The sequence below is a fragment of the Vombatus ursinus genome, unplaced genomic scaffold (assembly GCF_900497805.2).
Source record: "Vombatus ursinus unplaced genomic scaffold, bare-nosed wombat genome assembly UNPS02014818.1, whole genome shotgun sequence".
In the NCBI taxonomy this organism is placed as follows: domain Eukaryota; kingdom Metazoa; phylum Chordata; class Mammalia; order Diprotodontia; family Vombatidae; genus Vombatus; species Vombatus ursinus.
In genome coordinates this window covers 61,630,696-61,655,059 of record NW_020954596.1, presented here as the reverse complement: position 1 = coordinate 61,655,059, position 24,364 = coordinate 61,630,696, and the positions used below count along the sequence as shown (strand labels likewise).

The window sequence follows — 24,364 nt, the reverse complement described above, 5'->3', positions numbered from 1 at the left end:
CCAATACTTTCTGAAAGAGCTGAATCTGGTAAGACTGGCCATCTTTCAGGAGAGCTGTATATCAAGTGACCAAGGTTCAGTGTACCACACCAGGCAAAATCAAACACTGAATTTGCAAATTATTTTCCTCTGTAGATTCCTGAGGTCTTTTCAGATACAGGTATTTAATAGGGATGAATGCAAAGTCTTTATACTTGGATTCAAAAAACTGACTTACAAGATGAAAGAAGGTATGGTTAGACAGAAGTCTGAGAAATATGTGGGAGTTTTAATGGACTGCAAACTCAATAAGAGTCAACAGTGTGATGTGACAGAAAAGCTAATTTGTTGATCTTGGGTTGCACTAAAATACCTGCAACTTCTAGGAATAAGGAGGTACTTTGCCCAGGTCAGAACACATCTGGAGTTGCATGTTCAGACATAACATTTTTGAACATGGCCAATGTGGGACTTTTTTTGCGTCACTATGCCTATTTGTTACAAGGTTTTAAATTTGTTTCCATGGTGGCAGACAGAGGCACAGGTAGGGTTATGGTTCAGCCTCTCCTCTCCCCCAAAAGAAAACAGAATGAAGGCCACAGGGAATCATGGACAGACTGGATGCCTTTAATAGTTGCATGTTGAATTTGCTGTATACTTGAAAAGGACAAGCTCTGCACAGTGGAGGATTGCAGTTCTGTAATGTATATGGAAGTGTTTGTTTTGTTTTTAAGTTTTGAACTTTAAAAAATGGGGGAGGGAAAGGGGAGAAAAGATCAGGGTTCATATAACTAGTATTTTTTATTTAAGACAGTCTCTAGTAATAATATCAAAAGATATGTTTTATGGAACAGAATGCCATTCACTTGTCATAACTCCAAAAAGTTAGATCTACTCTAAACATGTGAACATGTTACAGTTCTTATGTGCTGAGTAATGAGTATATACTAAATAATGAGTATATACATTATTCATGGTTGTGCAGCTTCATTTGAAAAAAATTTATTAGACTAGTTCTCTTTGGTCCCACAGGACAGACGTAGGGGCAATAATTAAATTTCAAAAAAGGCAAATTGAAACTTGATGGAAGGAAAAACTTTCTAATAACCAGAAAAGTGCTACAAGGTATTTTGGAAAATAGTGGGTTCCCCCTTTGGAGGTCTTCAAGCAAAGAGTAGATAGCTACTTCTTGTATATGTTGTAGAGAAAATTTTTACAATTACTGATTACAATTACTCCCAACTCTAAAATTTTATGGTTCTGTGATTGCTCAAGTGTTAGTAAGCCAATAGTGGAAACTACTATCATGTTTCACTTATTAAATGCATCAAATCAGAGCAAAATTAACACTTTATCCTATACATAACCCTTACATTAGAGCTTGTCAAAGGAGCAGGCTAGAAGGCAGTTCTGTTTATTAAACCCAGTGAAGCAAGTGAACATTCTGACCTGTCACAGATGTAGGAAGAGTGTTGGATTTCTTCAGTTGCTCTCTGCGCTCTAGCCTGGACACAGCTGTCTCAATCTTCTTCTCATCTTCCTGAGCAGTAGATTTATGGAGGGAACCTATCCTGCTAATATTACTGCTTTCAGGCTGCTGGCTGACTCCAGCCTGAAAGGGAAAGGGAAAAAAAAAAAAAAAAATTCATTCCCAGTGGCCCCTACCCTGGGGGTATAATACAGGAACCTGTTTGGAAGGGCTGGAGAGATGATTTAAAATTTTCAGTATGAGATTTTACACTTCGAATATTAGCTAATGCTACAAATCAAGAAATACTTTATTGTTTTGTTAATTATCTAGACCTGAAAAAGTGATGAAGAAAATGTTTCTAAAGCAGATTAAACTTAAAAGTTTGTACATTTGTGGGTGGGGAAAGAGCCAGCTGTTAAAGATCAGCACAACCCTTCCTCTAGCTACCCCTGCCCCAAGTTTAGATGATTAAGATAAAAATAAGGAATGTAGATTCCTTTTTGGATTTCCTGATATCTCCTTCCCATTGTCATTGAGTTGGTGAAAGATGGGGATTTGATTACATCAATTTCTTTCTCTTTTCTCTAGTACTTTCTTGAACATCTCAGTGCAAGATGACTAAAGTAGGAAAATGCTTTCTTCTAGCTCTTGAATATGATAAACCAGGTGACCGCAGAACGAGGTCCTCAAAAACAACTACTTGCTCTTCTTTTTTCCCCACTTAATAGTATTTCATTTTCCCCCCAATTATATGTAAAGATAGTTTTCAGTGTTCACTTTTATAAGATTTTGAGTTTCACATTTTTTCTCCTTCACTCTCTCCTCTCCCCTCTCCCCAAGATGGCAAGCAATCTGATATAGGCTATATATGTAAAATCATATTAAACATATTTCCACATTAGTCATGTTTTGAAAGAAGAATCAGAACAAAAAGGGAAAACCATGAGAAAGAAAAAAAAAGTGAAAATAGTATGCTTTGATCTGCATTCAGCCTCCATAGTTTGTTCTCTGGATGTGGATAGCATTTTCCATCATTAGTCTTTTTGAATTGTTTTAGATCATTGTATTGCTGAAAACAGCTAAGTCTATCTATCATAGTTGATCATAGCACAATGTTGGGGTCACTGTACAATGTTCTCCTGGTTCTGCCCATTTCACTCAGCATCAGTTCATAGAAGTCTTTCCAAGTTAACCACTTGCTCTTCTAACCCCACTACCCTAAATTAGGATATTTCTTTCTTATGTCCTATTCACTATATAATGATTAAGCAAAATGCTACGCTAGTAAATATATGCCTCCATGGAATCTTACCAAATTAGGTTATTGCCTGTTGAAATCACAGTGATTTCATATGTAAATATTTTTCCTAGTTTAACCTTTAAAATTTAGTTTTTCTGCCCAATATGTTTTTTTTTTCTTTGTTCTACTCAGCTTTCCTTTTTCTTCCTATCCCCCACTGCCCAAGCTGGTCTGAAAAAAGGAAATGGTGAAGTCTTGGAGCTATTGCTTTTGAGTGGATGTTGAGCCTAGCATGTCATGAATCTGGGGATAGCTTTTAGGGGATTCAAGATTGAGGGGCTTTGAGTGCTACACAGGATGTACAAAAATTGAGCTCAATGAAAAGTATAAGGATCTACAATACAATCCAAAAAATGTATTAAATTCTGCTTTGTGCAAGACACCACTCTTTCAGATGGTCTACTTACATTGTTTTTAGATACCCTTTCTGCTTGTTTGGCCTCCCTGGCTTGCTTTCTCTCTTCCCTGGTAGCCTGCTGCTCCCTGAATCCTTTTTGCTTTTGTAGTGCTAATGTAACCCACTGTGGCTGGGCAGTCTCAGTTTTTTCCATCGATTTCGAGCCTTCTAAAGAGTGCCAGCTCTGAAGCACTGGCTTTTCTGTGGAAAAGAAAAAAGCAAAGAAAGATGTGATTTGCAATGAAAGACAACCACTCATCAGTCCCCTCAGAATGCAGAAACAGTGCAGACAGATTCTGAGTCAGTGCTTCAACTTGATCTCACTTCAAGATTTCGTGAAACACCTTTTCTAAGACAAAAAAAGACATCACATCATGATGGAAAAATAACATGAGCTCAAACTACCCTCCCTAAAACTCTAATACTTCAAAGGCTGTGTGATTCCAGCAAGGTGAGTACTCCTTACACCAAGACAAAGGATTCAATCTGCCTGTCTGGGCAGTCTCTTTGAGTTTCGGTGGCCAGTAAAAATCATTGCAAGGTGGCTACTCTGGGGATGAGGCTGTTAATTTAGCTAGGCTGGTCTGCTTCCACAGTGCTGGATCCATACTTGTAACCTTTCCAGCTTGTCAGGTCTGGCCAGAGTTTGTGCTCCCTTAGTAAAGCTTTCTTGAATGCCGGGTCACATTGTACTTCCTAATGAGCCATCAGGGCAGAAAGGTTGTGGAAGATCCTTCCTCTCAAAACAGTCACTGAATAAGTGACTATTCTAGTGACTAGCAGTCCCCATGGGAAATATTTCCCATGTGCAGTACAGATGGAACATTTTAGAATCTTAGAGCTGTGAAAGACCTGAGGAGGATAGCTAGTCTAACTCCCTTATTTTAGAGCTGAGGAGTCTGAGGTCCAGAAAGCTTGAATGATTTGCCCAAAGTTACTAACATAGCTAGATGGTGGTGGGGATGAGACTAGATGCCCGGACTTCTAGTCTCATATACTTTCGATTATACCAGGCTGTCTCTAAAGTGGGAGACAGGCAAGCTGCCAATTCAGGCTTCCATGCTTTCTTTATCTGTATATATCTATATGTGTCTGTGTCACCCTGCTTAGAATGTAAACTCCTTGAGGACAGGCGGCTTTTCTGACCTTGTGCCTAGCACACAGTAGAAACTTAAAAAATGCTTGTAATTGTTTGGTATTAATACGGTAGGAATGTTCACCAAGACACACAATACAGGACATGTAGTCTTTTGTTAATCTGAGGATCCAGCCTGTTGCTATGCTCTAGTTGACAGAAGGGCCACCATGTTTTGACCCACCTAAATAACAGGAAGTTCCAATGTACCCAGTATTGGTTAAATCAGCTTCATTTAGGCAAGAGATGTAAAGCTTTCTTGATTATAATCAATTTAGCAAACCTCACCTAATCCAGGTATGCAAGGTTAGCAAATTTTCCTAATCATAATGCCCTTGTGGTCAAGTGGTTTGGGAGAAGGTGTTGCATTCCAGACCACTAGCAACAACAATCAGATATAAAGGCAGAGACCCAGAGATCTGGGCTCTTGATTGGGGTATGCATTCACTGTATGTCTGAGCTCCTGTTCACTTGTGTGCCTGTGGGATAGGGCTGGGCAGCTTCATGCTTACATGTCTGTGAATAATTAATTACTCAGGTTGTAATCTTTTGAGCAAATTATGTTTCTGCTCAGTATTTCACACATGATCTCTTCACAGTTAAGCAACCTTTGTATTCTTAAGTCTACTGTTTTAGGCTCAGGTTAGAACCACAAAGTTCTCGAGGCTCATCTCTTAATATTTCTAAAACGTACAGATCTCTTTCCTGCTTCAAGCCTACAGAAGATTTTTTGCTATCGAGCTGGCAACGATTGCATATTCCATGGTGGCATGATACTCAATTGACTGGGGAGGCATCCCAGGGACAATTCTATATGTTATTCCAGTAGGAACATCCTCAGTTCTATTGAAATCAAGGTTCAGAAGTCTATTTTCCCCATTTCCATGATTTTTAATATAAAATGCAGGGATTGTTTATAACTTAAAAAATCTTCCTGAGTCAGGCTAATTGAGGAGACTAGTCTTAGCCAATACTACTACTACCACTAATAATAATAATAACAATAATAATGTTAAATGACAAAATCTCAACTTTGGAGTATTTTCACAAGAGGTGCAATTTTAATACTTCATAGTACATATAGTGATTCAAACTGATAGTTAATAAAGCATTTCCAGTTCCCTCTGAACCTTCTTTAATGAATAGATAAGTAATTATATGATTTTAAGGCATGCTAAAGTTGCCTGAACCTGTTTAACTCTCTCAAGAAGGTTTAAATTATCCCTTGTAATGCCACCATAATTTAGTTAGTAAAGCCTTTCCTCATATATTCAGTAAAAGTAAACAAGTTCAACTCAAGTTAAATAATTAAAAATTTCAAATTACTAGAGTACAAACTAACAAAGTTTTATTGTACCTCTATACTATTGGCCATAAGTAATTCAATTTAATTCAACAAATATTTGTCTACCATGATCAAGGCACTGTGCTAAGCACTGGTGATGTAAATATGAAATAAGACATGGTCTCTGGCCACAAAATGTTGACAGTGTAATAGGAAGGAGCGAGGAATAGTACTTGAAGAGTTGGATTTGGAGTCAGGAATACATGTTCAGATCCCATCCCTGGAAATATGAAGAATCTACCAGTAACCTTCTAGAAGAACCTCCAAAATGAAAATTCCAAGGAATGTTATAAATAAAAACCAGAGTTTCCAGGTCAAAGAAAAAATACACAGCAAGCAGTCAGAAAGAATTAAAGTACTGAGGAGACATGATCACACAATTTTAGCAGCTACAACTGTAGCAGTGCTTGGAATATGATATTCTAGGAGGCAAATGATACAGGCTTACATCCAAGAATAACTCACCCAGAAAATTGGGTATAGTCCTACAGGGGTAAAAATAAACTCTTAATGAAATAGAGGACTTCCAAGTATTCTTGATGAAAAGACCAGAGCTGTGTAGAAATTTAGAAGGTCAAAAACAAGAGTCAAGAGAAACATATAGATGAACAACCACAAGAACTTCTAATAAGGATAAACCACTTCCATTTAAATATGGGGAAAAGATGATACATATGTCCCCTCTGAACCCTATCATCATCTGGGTCACACAGGGAATATAATTATAAGTTCTGCGAGCAGTTCTATTAAGTCTCAGTCTTAAAAGAATGGAAAGGGAGGGGAAGAGGCATCCATTATGGGAGGAAAAGGAGAAAAAGGTTTGGGAAAATTATCTTCACATAATCAGGTGCAAAAGTAGACATCTATACAAACAAGAAGAGTAAAGGCTGACCCTTGAACCTCACTCTCCTCTGAATGAGTCAAAGGAGGGAAGAATATATGTGCAGAAAGTTGGTTATAGAAATGCCTTTCAGTCAACAGGCAAACAGCAGGGAAAGGGGACAAGGAGAATGACTGGAGAGAAGGTTAAGAGAGGGATCAATCCTAAGCAAAAACAAGCTCTAAATAAGGATATAACTCTTTTTGTGGTGGCAAAGAATTGGAAACTGAGGGGATGCCTATCACTTAGGAAATGGCTGAACAAGTTACAGCATGTAAAATGGGATGGAATATCATTGTGCTCTAAGACATGATGAAGGGGATGACTTCAGAGAAACCTGGGAAGGCTTATATGAAGTGATGCAGAGTAAAATGGGCCAAACCAGAACAGCTTATACAATGGTAACAATATTGTAAAGACAAACAACTTTGAAAGGTTTAGGAACTCTTATCAGTAAAATGACCGACCATGATTCCGGGGACCTCGCAATGAAACATGCTACTCACTTGATTATAGAGAAGTAAAAGACTTAGTGCTGAACAAGACATTTTTTTTTTGCAGCCAATGCAGAAATTTGTTTTGCTTGACTATACATACTTATACCAAGCATTTTGTTTTTCTTTTTCAAAGAGAGGAGAAAAACCAGATTTTAGATGATTGAAAAACATTAATTTTTTAAAAAAGAGATTACTATGTACCAGGCATTGTGTTAAGTACTGGGGATGGATAAGGAAAAACTGGATTCAAGGAGATTATATTATTTCTTTTGGGTGGAAACAACATGTGTGCATATAAGTAAATACGATATATATGTATATATGTACATATATACATATGTATGTAGATACAAAGCAATTCTGGGGGAGCATTAGCAGCTAGGGGATCAGGAAAGGTTTCAATCAGAAGATGACACAAATTGAGCTTGTTTTAAGGAAGAGAAGGATTCTAAGGGGAGGAAGGAGTATCTGCAGTGTGCAAGGTTTAAAGTACTTTATAAATATCACTATTATTATCAAGTGTATACATATAAAACAAAACTATGAAGCCCCCCAAAATGTGGTAAGTACAAAGAAGACACCTAGTAAATCATTGCTAGCTTGGGAAAATCAGGGAAGACTTCATGGATAAGGCAGCAACTAAAGGGGGCTTTCAAGGAAGAGTATTTTCCTTTCCTAGACTCTAGTCCTTATGAAATCACTGTAAAGAGCAGCAAAGATGCTTTATCTTCCATCTGGACCAAATGCAGGATAAAAACACCCTAACTTAAGGTCTGCTAACTTATTTCAAAAGCAAAATGAACCTAGGTTTAAATCGAGAACAAATGCAGATGAATCTTAACCTTCATCTCTGTTGATGATGCAAAGAAAAGGACAATCCACTTTCTGATACTCTCTCTTTTTGTGTCCTTCTCTCCCTGCTTTTTCTCCGTCTCGGTGATTCTGGAGCATCAAGAGATGCCAATTTGGCCTAGATGACATGAGAATTCTGGGCTTTCCTTTGCCAGTTGTTTCCCCTACCGATGTCCTTCAAAATTTTTTATTTTCATGTTCCTTTGTGAGAGAAAAACAGTCTGAATTGCTGACAGACTTTTGAACCCAGTAGGTTTTTTTCTAACCTCATTCATTCTGATTTTGAATGAGTCACCATTGCATAGAGCAGGATCTACTCTGATTTCTTTTGGACAATGGTACGGATTGGAACTGTGATCAACCAGAGTCCAGCTGCCCAGGCCTGCCAATCACCTGGACTGATTGATTTATTTTGTTGACAGAGGTAGTGCAGGCAGAAGTAGAAGAGAAATGACATTGAGGAAAAATGTGATTGTGCTAGAATGGGAGGTGATGGTCCTGCTGTACTCTTCTCCAGTAAGACCCATTCTAGAGGGCTGTCATCTGTTCTGCGTGTGTGTGTGTGTGTGTGTGTGTGTGAGACGTGGAAGAAGTGGATCTGGAAACCAGAGGGTGTCCATGAGAGGTGGACCAGGATGGTGGGAAATGAAGACTGCACCTTATGATTAGATGAAGGTAATTCAGTTCAGAAGAGAACAGACTTAAGAGGCAGAGCATGACAAATGTTCAAATATTTGTCATGTGGAAGAGGATGGGATAGGGACTGGATCTGATTTTCATTTCACTAATATAAAGAACTTCTGGGTGAAGAAACTCCACCAATCCAGGCTGGCCTCTTCTCTCCATCTTAGAGAACTGCCTGGGGGACACATAGCCAGTATTGATCAGAAGTGCCATTTCAATGATCAGAAGTGCCATTTCAATCCAGATCTTCAAGGCTCTACGGCTGGCTCTTCACAACACAATGCTATCTCTTCGTCATGTGGAAGAGGATGAAATTTACCCTGCTTGGCCAAAGAGGGCAGAATTAGGAGCAGCAGATAGAAATGATGAGAAGTCATATTTCAACTCAACTTAACAATTAAAGTCAATCAAAAGTGGAATAGGTTGCCTCCGGGAATAATGAATGAGTCCTTATATCAATTAAGCAGAAGCTAAGAAGGCTGTAGACAGGGTAAGTGGTTAACTAGATGGCCTTTGGGGTTCCTACTCTGAATCTATAGGTTCTACATGAAAGGAAAACAAGCAAATTCAGTTCAATCTCTTATCTTCTACATCTACCCCCAAGGTACCAGAAGATGCCTGATTATTAAAAGTGTTTTCTGCATACTGTATTTATTCAGGCAACAAAGTGAACTTGGACTTCTCAGAAATTTTTCCAACAATGACATCTAAAACCCAAATGGGACTTCTGTTGAATTCTGGGTTAAATAGAAATTAAGTCTTTGGGAGTTTGTCCCATTCCTCAACCATTCTGGTTACTTAAGACCAGTTCTATGACCATGCCTTATATATTTCAGATAACTCTTTGGGGTCCTGCTTAACAAAGTCCTAACTCAAGGCCTATGTTAATCTTGAGTGGAAAAATTCTAATAAATTGGACTGGCAAGATTCAAACAAACAATTGGACTATGACCACTTTCAGACTCAGGCTATTCAGAAGAAGATGAGTAGGCAGAAGTGACTGACTATAGTCAAAACAATGTATTCTGTCCCATGAAATATATATGACTGAATTTGGCTAATAAATTGATCAACTACTGCATGAACTGACCAAATCAACCTGCTGTTTTGGCACCATGTGGACACGGCCAAAATTGCCTCCAACGTATAACTGACGTGAAAAATTCAGAGGAAGGAACCTGAGACTATTTTTAAAAAAAAACAAAAAACTTTTTATGGAGACCTTGAGAGAACACCCCTAGTCCATTTCCTTGCCACTAGCTAATGTTGTAATTTAAAGTGTTATGCAAATGGCAGGCAATAATGACAACACTTCAGTGATCCACAGAGTTGGCAGAAGGGAAGGGGTTAGAGACCAATTAGTTCATATAGGGGCATAGATAAGCAAAAAAACCACAAAACATGAGGCACAGGCACAGATGTCTCCGGACCAAAACAGGAAGGATGTTCCTTGAACCCTTGCCCCCAGAGATCACAACTGAGGACAAAGCCCCAGTTGCATAATATAACATCAGCTTTTCTGTTTGGCATGTCACATTGATGAGCCATATTAAACTTATGGTCCACTAAAACTCCCAGGTCCTTTTTTCATAGGAACTATTGTCCAGCCATGATGCCCCCACCCAGTATTTATAAAGTTGTTTGGCTCAATATTCTAACCTGTCGAGATTTTTTTTAGTTCCTGACCTTGTCATCCAACATTTTCTACTCCTTGTCCAAGTTCCATGTCATCTTCAAATAATCTATCCTTTCTTCCAAGTCTTTAATTAAAATGTTGAATTGCATATGGCCAAGGGCAGAAGAGCCTAGACAAGTGACAAGGAAAGAGCTGTAAACTTCAGCTGAAGCTAGAATCAATCTTGTTGGACTTCCTTGCTTGAGATAGACAATTTTCTACTGGCAGGTTCAGTACAATTCCTAGTTCTCTTTTTGTGGCTAGGTGTCAATTTTCCTGACCTCTCCTCCGTGGGTTTTCATAACACTGCTCTCTTTTCAATTCTCCTGTGTGTTTTTGTGTTGGTAACCTTAGCATCTAGCATATTGCCTTACACACAGTAGGCACTTAACAAGTACTTGTTGAATTAAACAGATTTAAAGCACAATACACATGCTAGCTATCTTCACCATCTTCATCCTCCATCATTAATATGAAGAAATAGAAACCCAAAGAGAGGAAATGATTTGCCCAGTCATCTAGGTAGCAACGATGAGAACCTGAACTCAAAGACAGGTCTTTTGATTCTAAGCCCAGGGCTTTTTCTAGCTGGTTCTATGCTGACTCCCATTCTGACCTGTGCCTGATTTCTGAATTCAGCTCCCACTTAACTTGGTCAGATTGTGGGATTATGGAATTTTCCAACTACCTCATTTTACAGATGATGAAAACTAAGGATAATAGTATCATAGATTTAGAGCTAGAAAGAACCTTAGTCATTTGATCCAACCCCTTCATTTTATGGATAAGAAGCTGAGACCCAGAGAGGTTAAGTAGTCTGCCTACAATCACACAGCTAGGAAGAAACAACTGGGATTTAAAATCAAGTTTTTAGACTCCAAAACTAACTATCTTTCACAGAATCACAATTTGAAAGTTAGAAAGGACCTCAGCAGTCATCCAATCCAAACGCAAACACAAAAGAACCTCTATTATAACATACTGAACAAATGGTCATCCAGTCTTGCTCCAAGGAGGGCAAATTAAAAAAATCTCCAGGCAAAGCCATTTCACCTTTGGACAGCTCTGTTAGGGAGTAATTTCTGACATCAAGCCTAAATCAGCCACTTCGTGACTTCCACCCATTCCTCCTGGTTCTGTCCCCTCCACATGACAATCCAAATACTTAAAGACAGCTATCGTGTCTCTCCTGCACTGCCTTTCCTTCCTCCCAGAGACCTCACTTTCCTCAGTTAAAAAAGCTCAGTTCCTTCAACTGATGCTCATGTCATGGGCTCAGAATCCTTTCTAGGGAGGCGCTGAAGCCAGCTCATACAGGCTCGTGGGAACCAACTGTTAAGTTTTCAGTGTGAGCATTTACACCCCACAAGTCAGCAAACATCAGGGATTGATTCATCATTTTGTTGGTTGTCTGGATGTAAGAAAGTGATGGAGAAAATGTTAATGCAGATTAAAAAGTGTCCTACACATATGATACGTGTGTGTATATATATATATATATAGATATAGATAGATAGATAGATAGATAGATTTACACATACACACATATATTTTCAGGGACGGAGGGGAGAGCTAGTTGTTAAACATTTACCAGTGTACTGATGCCTTGCTGGTTGCCCTCCTGGACCCTCTGCAGCTTATCAATATCCTACTTAACCTGTGGTTCCCAGAATTGAACACAATACTCCAGAAGAGGCCTGACAAAGGCAGAGGACTGTGGGATTACTACTTTCCTATTCCTGGAAGCTATAAGCTTCCTAATGCAGCCCAAGACTAGAGTAGCTTTTGGGGTTGCCACATCAAACTAATGACTCCTACAGATCTTACACTCTACTAAACCCTCTAGATCCTTTCCAGAGCAACTGCTGTCTAGCCACATCTCCCTCATCTTAAGATTAGTGGTTGATTTGTTGAACCCAAGTACATTTATCCCTATTGAATCTCATCTTATGAGATTCAGCATATTTACTCTGTCAGGATCATTTTGAATGCTGCCTATCCTCCAGTCTATTAGCTATTTATTTCTTCCTTCTTTATGTAATCTGAAAAACTGATGAACATACTATCTACACCTTTATCCAAGTCACTGATTAAAACGTCAACCAGCTAAGGGCCAAGTACAGATCCCTAACACATTCCTCTGGAGACCTCCTGCTACTTTGATACTGAAGCATTAACATCTATTATTTTAGTCCAGCCATTCAACCAGCTCCGAATTGACCTAATTGTATTATCATCTAATCCATCTCTTTCCATCTTCTCCAAATGAATAGCAGAAAATTCTTTATCAGAAATTCTGCTAAAATCTAAGTGAAATATATCCATATCATTCTATTATTATCTAATAATAGATATTACCTATTATGTATATTTCATCTATTATAGTCTCTATATTATCTATCAGAAAAGGAAATCAGGTTAAGCTGGGAATATGTTTGATGAAGCCATGCTGTCTCTTTGTAATCCCTGTAATCACCATCCATCTCTTTAATGATCTTTCCAAGAATTTTCCCAGGAATCGAAGTCAAGCTCACTGACTTAAAGTTTTCTGCTCTTTTTGAAAATTGGGGCAACATTTACTATTTTCTAATTTTGTGACCCCTGTACCACAACATTTTCCTTGATCTTTGAAATACCATTGGTGGTGGTTCTGCAATCACATCTGCTAGAATATTATTTATTTGGGCCAAGTGCCTTTAATTCCTCAAAGGCAGCTAATTTCCCTTTTACTATGTCTTACTTGTCTTAGATATCAATTCCCTGTTGGTATTTTTGTTCTGTCTAGAGGTCATTTTCCTTTGCAGAGAAAATAGAAAGAAAATAAGCAACTTGGTCTTGCCCCATTAACCTCAAGCAATGGTCCTATTCCTTCTTTGATCTTTTTTTCCAATATAACAAAAAAATCCCTTTTTTGTTGCCATTAGCTTCCTCGGCTCACCCTGAGCTTTAGCATTCCTGACACTTAAAAATGTTATAGTCTCACCCTACAAGCTACCGAAAGAAGATACCAACTATCAGGCTATTATAATGGTCTGAACAAAGTGGTGATAAGGTCCTGAACTAGAGTTGGGGGAGCACAAACAAACTAGTGATTAATAATTTTCTGAAAAAAACAAAAACAAAAACGTAGCCATTGTCTTCTTTGTCCTGTTTAATCGCTCCAGCTCCTATTTCCAGTGAACTGAAAAACATCACATCTGGTCCAGGAAAAGGTTTTGGAAGATATCTCACTCCCTAGAGAGGTCGGTTGCTCATCTCAGTCTAATGAAACTTAATACAACCCAAAGTCATGGAGAGCAGGGCCAGCCTGAGGCAAAAGGGCAAAGTCAGTGACCTCTGGCTTCCTTCTACCTGTATTTCCCCTCAGTGTGCTGTTCACAAGTGTGACAGGGTCATATTTACAATTTTATAGTGGAAGTTTTCTTAGTTCATTTTGATCCAATTTGGCAGAGTTTAAACATTAAATGTGAGTCATCCTTACTATTATTGTTGTTGTTATTCAGTAAGTAGTAAGAGGCAGCACAGGTGTAGTAAATTCAACATTGGCCTTGGAATCGGTAAGATCTAAGTTCATCCTGCTTCAGACACTAACTAGCTGAATGACCCTGGGCATGAAGCTTCACCTCTGAGTCTCAGTTTTGTCCTTTGAACTTGGGGGGAGATGATAACAGCACCTATTTCATAGGCTGGTTGTAAGGCTCAAATGAGGTAACATAGGAAAAGCACTTTGCAAAGCTTAAAATACTATATAAAAAAGTCTTCAGTACTTCAAGGATCTATAACTTCATTGGGGTGGGTACTCGCACTACTACTGCAGACAGAGGACCCTCTATGGCTCTGCTTTTTCAGTTGTCTTGGCCAAAAAATTCTGTTGCCACATGGCTAACTCCAAACTTAGCTAGGCTGCTCCGCTGACAGTTCCATCACCAGAAGTCCTCCGGGTCAGACCCTGTCAGCTCTATGCTTTTCTAGTTCAGCCTTTGAGAAGTCAGGGTATTTGCAAGATGAGGCATCCAGTAGGACTCCAGGTGGGGAATCGTCATCATCATCATTTCAACAATGATTTATTTACCTGAGTTTCAGAAGCATATTGCCCATTCATATGGGGTCTATTTATCGAAGAATGACTAGACAGCACAGGAGAGGTCTCCCTTAAGAAAGTTATTATCCATTACCATAGAACCATCAACAGGCCCCTGATGAATGAATGTACTAATAGCAGTTGCTGCTTGGCAGACATTAGCCTAATTCCTTAGTTAGTTCTGACTTTAGCCCTGAGGTTTACCCTGGATAATAATAATGGCTAACATTTGTATAGTGCCTACTATGTACCAGTCACTGTGCTAAGTGCTTTACAAATACTACCTTGTTTGATCCTCAGCAACCCTGTGAGGAGGTGCTATTATTATCCCCATTTTACACATGAAGAAACTGAGGCAAGCAGATGCTAAGTGACTTGCCCAGGGTCACACAGCTAATATATGTCTGTGGCCAGATTCAAGGTCTTCCTTGCTCCAGGCCTGACACTCTATCCACTGTGACACCTAGAGAGTTTCCAAACTTACCCACCTTTTTTCCCAGGCTCGAGGGTTTTCTCAGGTTTCTCTTGCTGGGAGGTAGAGACCAATGGAGAAGGGGATTTTTTCTCTGCTGTTTCCTCCTCTTCCTTTCTCTTCTCAGTGGGAGGCACAGGTGGTAGCTGAAGATCACCACTGTCTTTGCCCCCATTTAGCTTCTCGCTGGCATCCTGGTCTGATTTCACTGCCCGCCTGGAGATTAGCTCGGCCAAGAATGGCCTTCCCATTTTGGAAAGGGGAGAGGATGGTGGGGTCTGACTGGTGGGTTTTGGGGCGAGGGCTGGCTTCTGCGGCAGTGGTGATTTAGCCCCTGGCTTGTCATGATCCAGAGGAGGAATGTGGCTACTGGGGAGCTGGGGTGCCAGCTGAGTTGGGTGTCGCCCAAGGCTGTCTAGGGAGTCTTTCACACCCAGCGGGTCATTCTTTTTCTCCTGGGTAGGTGATGTGGTACCTTTGACAATGGTAATTTCTTTTTCCCCATCTTTATCCTTCAGTACAGATGCTACCCCATCAAAAGTGTCACCGGTGCTATGCCTCTTCTTTCTCTTTGACTGTTCCACTTGCTGGTCATAGTGAAAACGCAAGGAGTAGTTGGTCCTTCTCAGCTTTATCCCAAAAGGTGATGTGCTCTCCTCCCCACTTGGCATGACATCCTCCGCTTTCCCCACACTGCTTGTCTCAGTTTCAGAGGAAGCTGCCAAGTCTGGCTGGACCAGGGCTTTCTGTGGAGCAAGAGGTGAACTTGGGACAAGGAAAGATGGAAGGTCTTTGGCAAATTTACATCCCTCTGCAGAGTCGGTTGGCTCCTGCGGCGTCCCTGTTCTCTCAGGAATTTTTTGGTGTCCACCAGCAGGAGGCTGGACCTCTGCTCTTTCGCTGGGCCCCAGCCCAGGCTTATTCCTAAGGTTTTCAGCATTCTGCTTTTGGCCTTTCATGCCACCATCAGAGAATTTCTGCCAGGCAGGCATGATGGAGAATTTTGCATTTGCTGATAAGGTTTTCCGGAGGTTTCCCCGGGCATCAGACCTGCCTTTGGAAGCACTCTCCCCACTGTGCCTTAACAGGTCCCTCTCATTGACTTGGCCATTATCAGTATTCTTTAGGATTCTAGAACGAATAGATTCCCACTCAGCTAAGGCAGCCTTACTGCTTGGAGACTCCTGAGGAAACTTGGCCTTCCCACTGGCTGCCCGCGCATCATGAGTGCCTCGTGGCGTGTTTTCCAAAGCAGGAATATCCATGTGCTTTTTTTCTTCTGACAAGCCCAGTAAAGTCTTGCAAGCTGTGTCCTTGATCTGGTTCAGGTTGACGGCTGGGTCACACAACTGTGCTCCTGTGACCAGGATTGCCGTGTGCGGAATGCTTAGCGAAGAAGGGAGGGGGTGGGAGGCCTTACTGGACTTACTGGCTTTGGGCTTTTGTGAGATGGACAGAAGCCCTGACTCCTTCCCAGGCGTCACTGGACTCAGATTGACTTTGGGAAATAGGATTTGTTTTCCTCCTGATGACACTTGGAACGTATACGGTCTGGGCATAGACTGCCTTTCCTCCACCTCTTGCCATCTCAGCTCCTCCCCCATCTGGTCCTTCTTCAGGGTAACAGTTTCTTTCTTCTCCCCCTGAGCCGGCTCATCCTCTGGCTGCCTCTTTTCTTTCTGGGGATGTCCCTGTTGAGTTCCTCCTCCTTCCTCCTGAAGCAGAGGGACACCTCCGTGACCATCCTCCCCTGTTTCCTCCACCTGGGGGCTCCGCTTCTCTACAAACTGCAGTCCCCTTCCGTTTCTTTCGTGGGCTTCATGCCTGGGGCATTTTTGTTCCTCCGGGCTCTTTCTGGAGTAGCCCTGAGCTGGGCTCTCCCGGTGCCTTTCCTCTCCTGCCTCAGGCTGCCCCTGGGCCCCGCGGCTGCTCTGCTCCCGGACTGCCTCCAAGCGCTTGCCCTCCTTCTCCCATGGCTGCAGCTGCTCTTCTCCCCTTCCTTCTGTGCGAAGCTGCTTTTCTACCTCTTGCTTGCTGTGTTCGGCTGTCCCCAAGTCTTGTCCTTCGAGGTCTGCCGGTGATTTCCCTTCATCTTCCCGGCTTGGTTCTCCGCCCTCTTGCTCCCTCCGCTCTCCGGTCTCCTCCAGGACCTTCCCTTCCTCCTCCTGCCTGTGCTTTTCCGCCTCTCGCATCTGCTCTTCGGTCTCCTCTCGACCCCGGAGCTCCTGCAGGAGCTTGGCTTCTTCCTCCTGCTGCTGTTTCTCAGGCTCTTGCTTCCCCCGCTCTTGTAGTCCTTCCTGTCTCTCGAGCTCCTCCGGGGGCTTCTCTGCCTCCAGCGGCCAACCCGGTTGTTCCTCCGCCTCCAGGCTCTTTTTCTCCTCTAGCTCCCGCTTTGTCTCTTTTAGTCTGCTTTCCTGCAGCTCTTGCCGATGCTGTTCTTCAAACCTTTGCCCTTCCTCTTCCTGGGGCCTCAGCCCTTCTGGATGCTGTTGTTTCTCCTTTTCTTCCTCTTCCTCTTCCTCCTCCTTCAGAAGTGGTTTTGGATTCTCTTCCCAAAGCCTCCTCTCTACTTCCTGAAGCCTTTGCTCTTCTAGTCGTTTCTTTTCTGCCTTTTGTCTTCTATATTCAGCCTCAAGATGTCTCCAGTATTCCTCTTGCTGTCTTTTCTCTTCCTCTGAATCAAGGGGTTTGAGTTCTTCATGCCAAGTTTGTTTTTCTTCTCCAGAGTGTCCATTCTGATCTAGGGACAGCTGACTCTCAAAGCTTTCTCGATCATTTTGTCGGTCCTAACATTGAAGAGGGAAACAATTAGTTTTTTTAAAATGATTTTTGTTTTGCTTTTTAAAAAATAGATAATAAGTATTTATAATGTATGTTTTAACTCAAAATAAGGGACAAGGGTCGATTAGTAGATAGTTGGATAAATAAGTCATGAGAGGCAGCACGGTGTAGTTGTAGAGGGCAGGCTTTCGTGTTTAGGACAACAAGGGGTCAAGTCTTGCCTAGGACACAGATTAGCTGTATGACCAAGGATACACTGACTAACCTCCAAACTCCAAGAAACTCCCAAGGATAAGTTGTGGTTGCAATCTAGAAAAACCTATAGTGTTTCCAGGAAAACCCCATGGTCTTTCCTTAAACACACCAGATAAATAAACCTAGTGCTTTCAGCTCGGACAGGTCATCTGATTTTTTTTTTTTTTTTTTTTTTGCAAGACCCTTTTGGTGCTGGCAACACACCTAGACTGTTGCCAATCAGCATCACTAGAGGGAGTTTCCATAATAGAAGATGAAATCACAGACACAGATCAAAACCAACCAAATCAATCCTTTTGCCTCCTCCCCCTCTTCACCAAGAAAAGTTAAGGGTTTAACCACAGGCATAGGAAAAGGAAGTGGTAAGAGCTAGAGCAAAATCCTTTACTACATGTATATCTCAACCCCCCCTCCCCCCTTCAAATTAATTTTTCTCATCACTGGAAGACAGTGGTAGCAAATTAGGCCTTTACGGCGGAAAGATCTGGAAGAAGATAACAGATTTGTACTTAATGAAATTGGCTTTAATTTAATTTAATTTAAAATGGCTGGCTTGGAAGCAGGGGTATACTGAAGCCAGCTTAGGTTCTGCAAGCAAACTGTCAAATTTTCACTGTGAGTATTTACACCTGGATGACAATTTTTTACCTTAGCCGTAAACCAGGGCTTCATATATTGTCTTAATCGTCTAGAGCTGGGATAGAGAACCTGTGGCCACAAGGTCACACGTGGCCCTCTAGGTCCTCATGTGCAGCCCTCTAACTGATCTAAACTTCACAGAACAAATCCCCTTAATAAAAGGATTTGTCCAGTAAAACTTGGACTCAGTCAAAAGGCCTCACCCAAGGACCTAGAGGGCCATATAAGACCTCGAGGCCGAAGGTTCCCCACCCCTGGACTAGAGTCTAGACCAGGGGTCTGCCTCTCCTCCTAAGAATAGTTTTTATTCAATGGTTTTATTTTTAATGGTATTTCATTTATTTAAAACTTAATTGAAAACTGTAAAATTCTTTTTTAAGTCAAGGACCATAGGAAAATGGGTAGATTTAGCCTATTCCCTTAGTTTGCCAACCCTTGTCAGAACTTAAGAAAGTGATGGAGAAAATGTGAAAAATGCAAATTAAACTTAAGAGTGTGTCTTGTACATATGTCTTTTTTTCTGGGGAGCTGGTTGTTAAACATTTACCAGAATACCCCTGCTTAGAAGGCTTTGGTAATGCGACTGTGAAGCCTATGCAGCAGCAAGAAGAAATGAAACTTGGAGCTAGGTTGAAGATAATTTATAGGTAAATTACAGGTAATGGTGATGGCACTGTCAATTTTGGGTCAACTCAACTTAAAAGAGGGCCCCCTTATCCTAGGACAACTCCTCCTGTCCTCCCATGCTACAGCCTACCACCTCCCTACCCTACTGGAACTTGGAAATGTAAGGCCTTATGGTATGGAATTTGTGCCCAGGATGAAAGTACATCTGTGAGTCAGCAAGAATGGCCCCATACTTTGGACAGTCTCCTGTGATTCTTGGACACCCTTTGGTTCTTTGGCTTCACAGCCAGTTTGTGCTTGGCTGCGCTGTTGTCCAGGCGAGCAATGGCCCGAGGAATGGCATCAAGGTTAACGCTTTCGATGGTGCCCGCAGAGGAGAAATGTCGCTTTGGCCGAGATGATTTAACTGGAGCAACCTGTGTTGTGATTAAAAACAAAAGTAGGAATTAGAAAACAATTCTGAGATTTCCGGATTGCCAACCATTTTGTAAGGTGATGGTATTGAGTGGAGAATGAATATGTGATAGAAGAAAGTTATCAAAAAAAGATTTGTTTTTAAAAGGTATCCAAAATCAATGTCTTTGTCAAGGTAGCAGAGGTGACCTTGGCTGGGCCCCCTACTAAATTAGCAAGGTTCTCTGTTCTGGTCAGAGCATAAGAAAGTCGAAACATGTCAGGGGGAAGAAAAGAAATCTTTATTTAGATATTATTTACTGGTATCTTCCAAAGAATAGGTACACAATAAATTTAATGTCATGAAATAATTGTGTGATATGACCATTTGAGAAGTTTAAAGTTCGGCAATTTATTAATTAAAAAAAATAATTTAGAGGACCCAGGACTCATATACAAAAATATTTGTTCTTTAGTTGTTTCAGTCGTGTCTGACTCTTCATGACCCCATTTGGGGTTTTCTTGGCAAAGATACTGGAGCGGTTTGCTATTTCCTTCTCTACCTCATTTTATAGATGAAGAAACTGAGGCAAACATGGTTAAGTGACTTCCCAAGGGTCAATATATGTCTCTGGCCAGATTTTAACTCAGGAAGTTGTCTTCCTAGCTTCAGACTTGGCACTCTATTCACTGTGCCATCTAGCTGCCCCCAAATAGTTACAGTTCCTTTTTCTGTAATGGCAAAGAATTGGAAACTCGGGAGCACCCATTAATTGGAGAATGGTTGAACAAATTGTGGTATATGGATGTTATACTATTGTGCTGAGAAAAATGACAAAGGGGAAGGTTTCAGAGAAACCTGGGAAGACCTATATGAACTGATCCATAGTGAAGTGGGATGAATGAGGACAAGTTATATGATCATAACTACAATCAATGTCAATAAAGACAATTTTTGAAAGACTTAAGAACTCTAATCAACATAATGACCAGCCGTGATTCCAGGGAACTGATAGTAAAGCATGCTACTTACCTCTTGACAGAGGTGATGACTTGGGGTTCAGAATAAGCCATATTTTTTGAACATGGCCAATGTGGAAATTTGTTTTGCCTGACTATGCCTTATTTGTTGTTTCCTTTTCTTTTCCTTTTTTTTTTTTTTGTTGTTGCTTTATTTGGCCTCATGGCTCAAGTGAGAGCAAAGACTGAAGTTTCAAGATTTTTAGGAAACTGACACTCGGGAAGCTGGCACAAGCAAGAGCGTTATTACTGTGTGGCATAACAAGCAGGCAAAAAACAAAGTGTCAGGGGAGATGTGTATGGTGGCAATGATCTTGGTGGGTATACACAATCAGAGTGAGGTCTGAGCAGCGAAGTCTTCAACCTTAAAGATGGGGCTTAGTTGAGAATAGATAATCAATTCCAGATGAGGAAGGGAGCATTCCTAATTAGACCCAGATATAGTGAGGAAAGTCCTGGATCACTTATCTATGCCAGACTCAGGTGAAGAAGTTTCCTAACTGAAACCAGAAATTGATTAAGAGTTTACGTAATTGGGGACCTGGGAATAGGTTTTGAGGGGCGGCCACTACAGTTGGCCAGGAGCCTCACCCAATCAGGAGCTAAGATCATTTGCATGTTCGACACATGGTCAGAATGAGTCAAAACAGTGGAAAAGTTACAGACTGTCAGTTTTTGCTTATATGTTTATGGTCATTAAGACCACTTAGCCTAAGTGACTCCACACTGGAGTCCTCTCATAACTACAACATCAAACAATATATTTCAAAAATCACAACTATCACATTTGTTCATTGAAAAAAAATTAAAATTTAAAATGCATTTAGAGGATCTGGTCACAATTTCTTGAAGCACAGTACTAAAATATTTTGGGAAATGTTCAGTGCCAGCACCAAACCTTAGGCCTGGGCGAGAGTGATGCTTCTTTTCAATACCCTCCTTCCCTAGCACCCTTGTGGGGTTTACGTAATGTTCATGTTCATGGTGAGTCTGTGGTTCCCTGTAAAAAGCTTACCCCTCCATCTCTGCAAAAGAAGAATGTGAGAATGCAATTTGGGGTAAACAAATTCATCCAATGATAAACAAGTATTTAGGGAGCTTTTTACCATAGGTGAGGCATTTAGTTCCAGAGTTCTTTACTTCAGAAGGGAAGTCAGGTACTATTGGTGGAACTGTGAAATGGTCCACTCTCTTGGATTTCAATTTGGAATGATACCAGAAAAGGGACCAAACTTTTTTTTCTGCCCCTCATATCCCCCCAAAAAGTCAAAGGTAAAAGCAATGGTCTAATATAGACCAAAATATTCTTAGCAGCATAGTTTCAGAAACCTCAGGCCTGACATCTGTGATCTCTACATCCTGTATACATCGGTTTTGGGATGGAGGTACTGCAGATACAAAGCAAAAGCAAAAAACAAAAAAGTCCCTGACTTCAAGGAGCTTACATTCTAACGGGGGAGGCAATATGTACAAACCAGGATGCACAAGATAAAGGAAATGAAGATACAGTGGAGACAGGAAGTAAACTTAGAGGGATGCCACTAGTACCTGGGGGGAACCATGAGAGGCTTCCTGGAGGAGGTGGAGTTTGAGCTTAGCCTTAAATGAATGAAGTCAGAAGTCAGGGATTCTAAGAGTTGGAGGTTAGGAGAGGGAACATTCCATGCATGGGGAACATTACCAGTGCAATGGCGAGGAGATAGGAAATGAAGTGCCGTGTACTCGGAATAACAGATAGACCAGGGAAAGCTATAGTGTATGGAGTGCCAGGCCTGGAGTCAGGAAGACCTGAGTTCAAATTCGACCTCAGACACTTAGCTGTGTGACCCTGGAGCAAATCACTTAACCCAGTTTACCTCAGTTTCCTCCTCTGTAAAATGATCTGGGGAAGGAAACGGCAAACCACTCCAGTGTCTTTGCCAAGAAAGCCCCAAATGGGGTCACGAAGAGTCAGACAGGATGGAACAGCTGGATCACGTAGTGCAGAACAGGAAGGTGAGAGAAGGTAAGGCTCAATAGGCTGAGCGTGACAAAGAGAGGCAGCTGCAGCCCATAAAGAGGGGAGGTTTTCACTCAAACCAGTGAGGACCAAAAGGTCCTGGTCACACCATGTCTCCCGGCTGCAGGACACGGGCCCATGACCATTATCACTCGGTGCAGAGATTAGGGGAGGGCAACTTTATGCGGGTGCACTTGGTGGTGACTGTGCAATCAGCAGGGTTTCTGTGGTAGTCCCTCATTTTCCAATGACTTTACATATTTATGTGTAAAAGGCAAGATTTAGGCTTGTCCTAAAGGCTTTACCTGTTTCAGGTAAATTCAAAGTGCTTAAAGAAGCTGGAGTATCACTGGACTAGAAAACAATAAGATTATGGAAGTTAGATGTTAGCATTCAGTAAATATGGCCAATAAAAAAAAACAAAACCCAGATGTCATCTTTGGCTTTCTAACTTTCCAAGTCTGTGTGACTCTACCACATAGGAAAAGATTCTTGATTCAATTTAAACGAAATAAATCTATCATTTCCATTCTTTCCCTAAGAGGTGGGTAAAAAAAGGACTGACAAATCAGCTCTCAAAAAGTTCACTAAAAGACTGAACACACAGACATGTACTTGTAAAAACGACAAAAATCAATGCTTGTACCTAAGCACAAGTGATTCAGGGGTGGGTAACCTATAGCCTCGAGGCCACTAGGTCCTCAAGTGTGGCCCTTTGACTGAATCCGTTTGTTCTGTGAAGTTTGGATTCGGTCAAAGGGCCGCACTTGAGGACCTAGAGGGCCACATGTGGGCTCAAGGCTGAAGGTTCCCTATCCTTGGATTAGATCTTGAGATGAGTAACTTGACTGAGACTTTTGTCCTGCACTGGCCATTTTTAAGTTATTTGAGCAGTACAAATCATCTTCAAAAATAAACTTCCAAGGGCTCATGTGCAGAAGGTCAGACAGTAACCACTGTGTACAATCTCTTAAGCCTGGAACCCTAGCCTGGAGCCCTGGGAAGATGAGAAGGGTCATCATAGCAGGCCAGACTCTGAAGAGAGCATGACCTACAGTTTCCTCACAGGCTTCATTTGACTCCTGCTGTGAAATTCACAGATGCAAAATGAAAGCTGCAAAACCAGAGGACAGATGGGGGAAGGGAAAGGCCAAATATCTAGGTACTAAAGAAGAAAGAGAGACAGTTTTTTAGAGCTACAAGTACCTTCATGTACCTTGGACAGCTGTGTCAAATGGCTTTTTAACTTAATGAAGCATGTGAACCTCTTTTGAAAATTATCTGTGTCTAAGTGTCCAAATTCAGGCATGCTGGGGAGTCTCGGTTTTCCAGAGCAGGGTCCAGTTTCATCAGGCACACATTGTCATGGAAACAGATTACCCAACATCTGTTACTGCTGACTTATCAGTGCATCTTTAAGGGCCATGTGGCTGCACTTTGAAGGGCCTTAAAGCCATAAGTGAACGTAAAATTTGCAAATGGAAAAGTGAGGAAAATAAATAGCAAATGATTACAGAGGAAAAAAAGAAGCAGAGAAATTAAATGAACAGATGCATATCTTCTTACCTTCTCCTCCATTTCACTCCCTGTTCCAGGTAAATTCAAAGGGCTTAAGGAAGTTGGAGTATCACTGGACTAAGAAAACAATAAGATTACAGAAGTTAGATGTTGGGACATCTGGCCAAAAATTAACAAAAGATGACGTTTATTCATCTCTTGGTAGGCCCACGTCTGGCTCTGTATTCTGTTATTGTTGGGTTTTTTCCCTATTTATTTTTCTATTTTTGTTCTCAATGTATCAAAGGAGCTCAGGAAGGGCTACAAATGGAAACAGAAGATTAAAGTAGCCCAACCAAAACCCAAGCAGGAAATTTCTACAGTA

General features: G+C 41.1%; 1 protein-coding gene across 1 annotated transcript in view; it reads right to left on the bottom strand.

Annotated features, from left to right (window-relative positions):
• Positions 1-24,364, bottom strand: part of KIAA1211 (KIAA1211 ortholog) — a 65,398-nt gene that overhangs the window by 3,711 nt on the left and 37,323 nt on the right. Inside the window, exons 4-8 of the mRNA XM_027836285.1 lie at positions 24,049-24,117; positions 19,304-19,486; positions 14,785-17,554; positions 3,158-3,348; positions 1,429-1,591 (exon numbers count right to left, since the gene is read on the bottom strand). Of these exons, the coding sequence (XP_027692086.1) occupies positions 1,429-1,591; positions 3,158-3,348; positions 14,785-17,554; positions 19,304-19,486; positions 24,049-24,117 (3,376 nt within the window). The remainder of the gene's footprint in view (positions 1-1,428; positions 1,592-3,157; positions 3,349-14,784; positions 17,555-19,303; positions 19,487-24,048; positions 24,118-24,364) is intronic.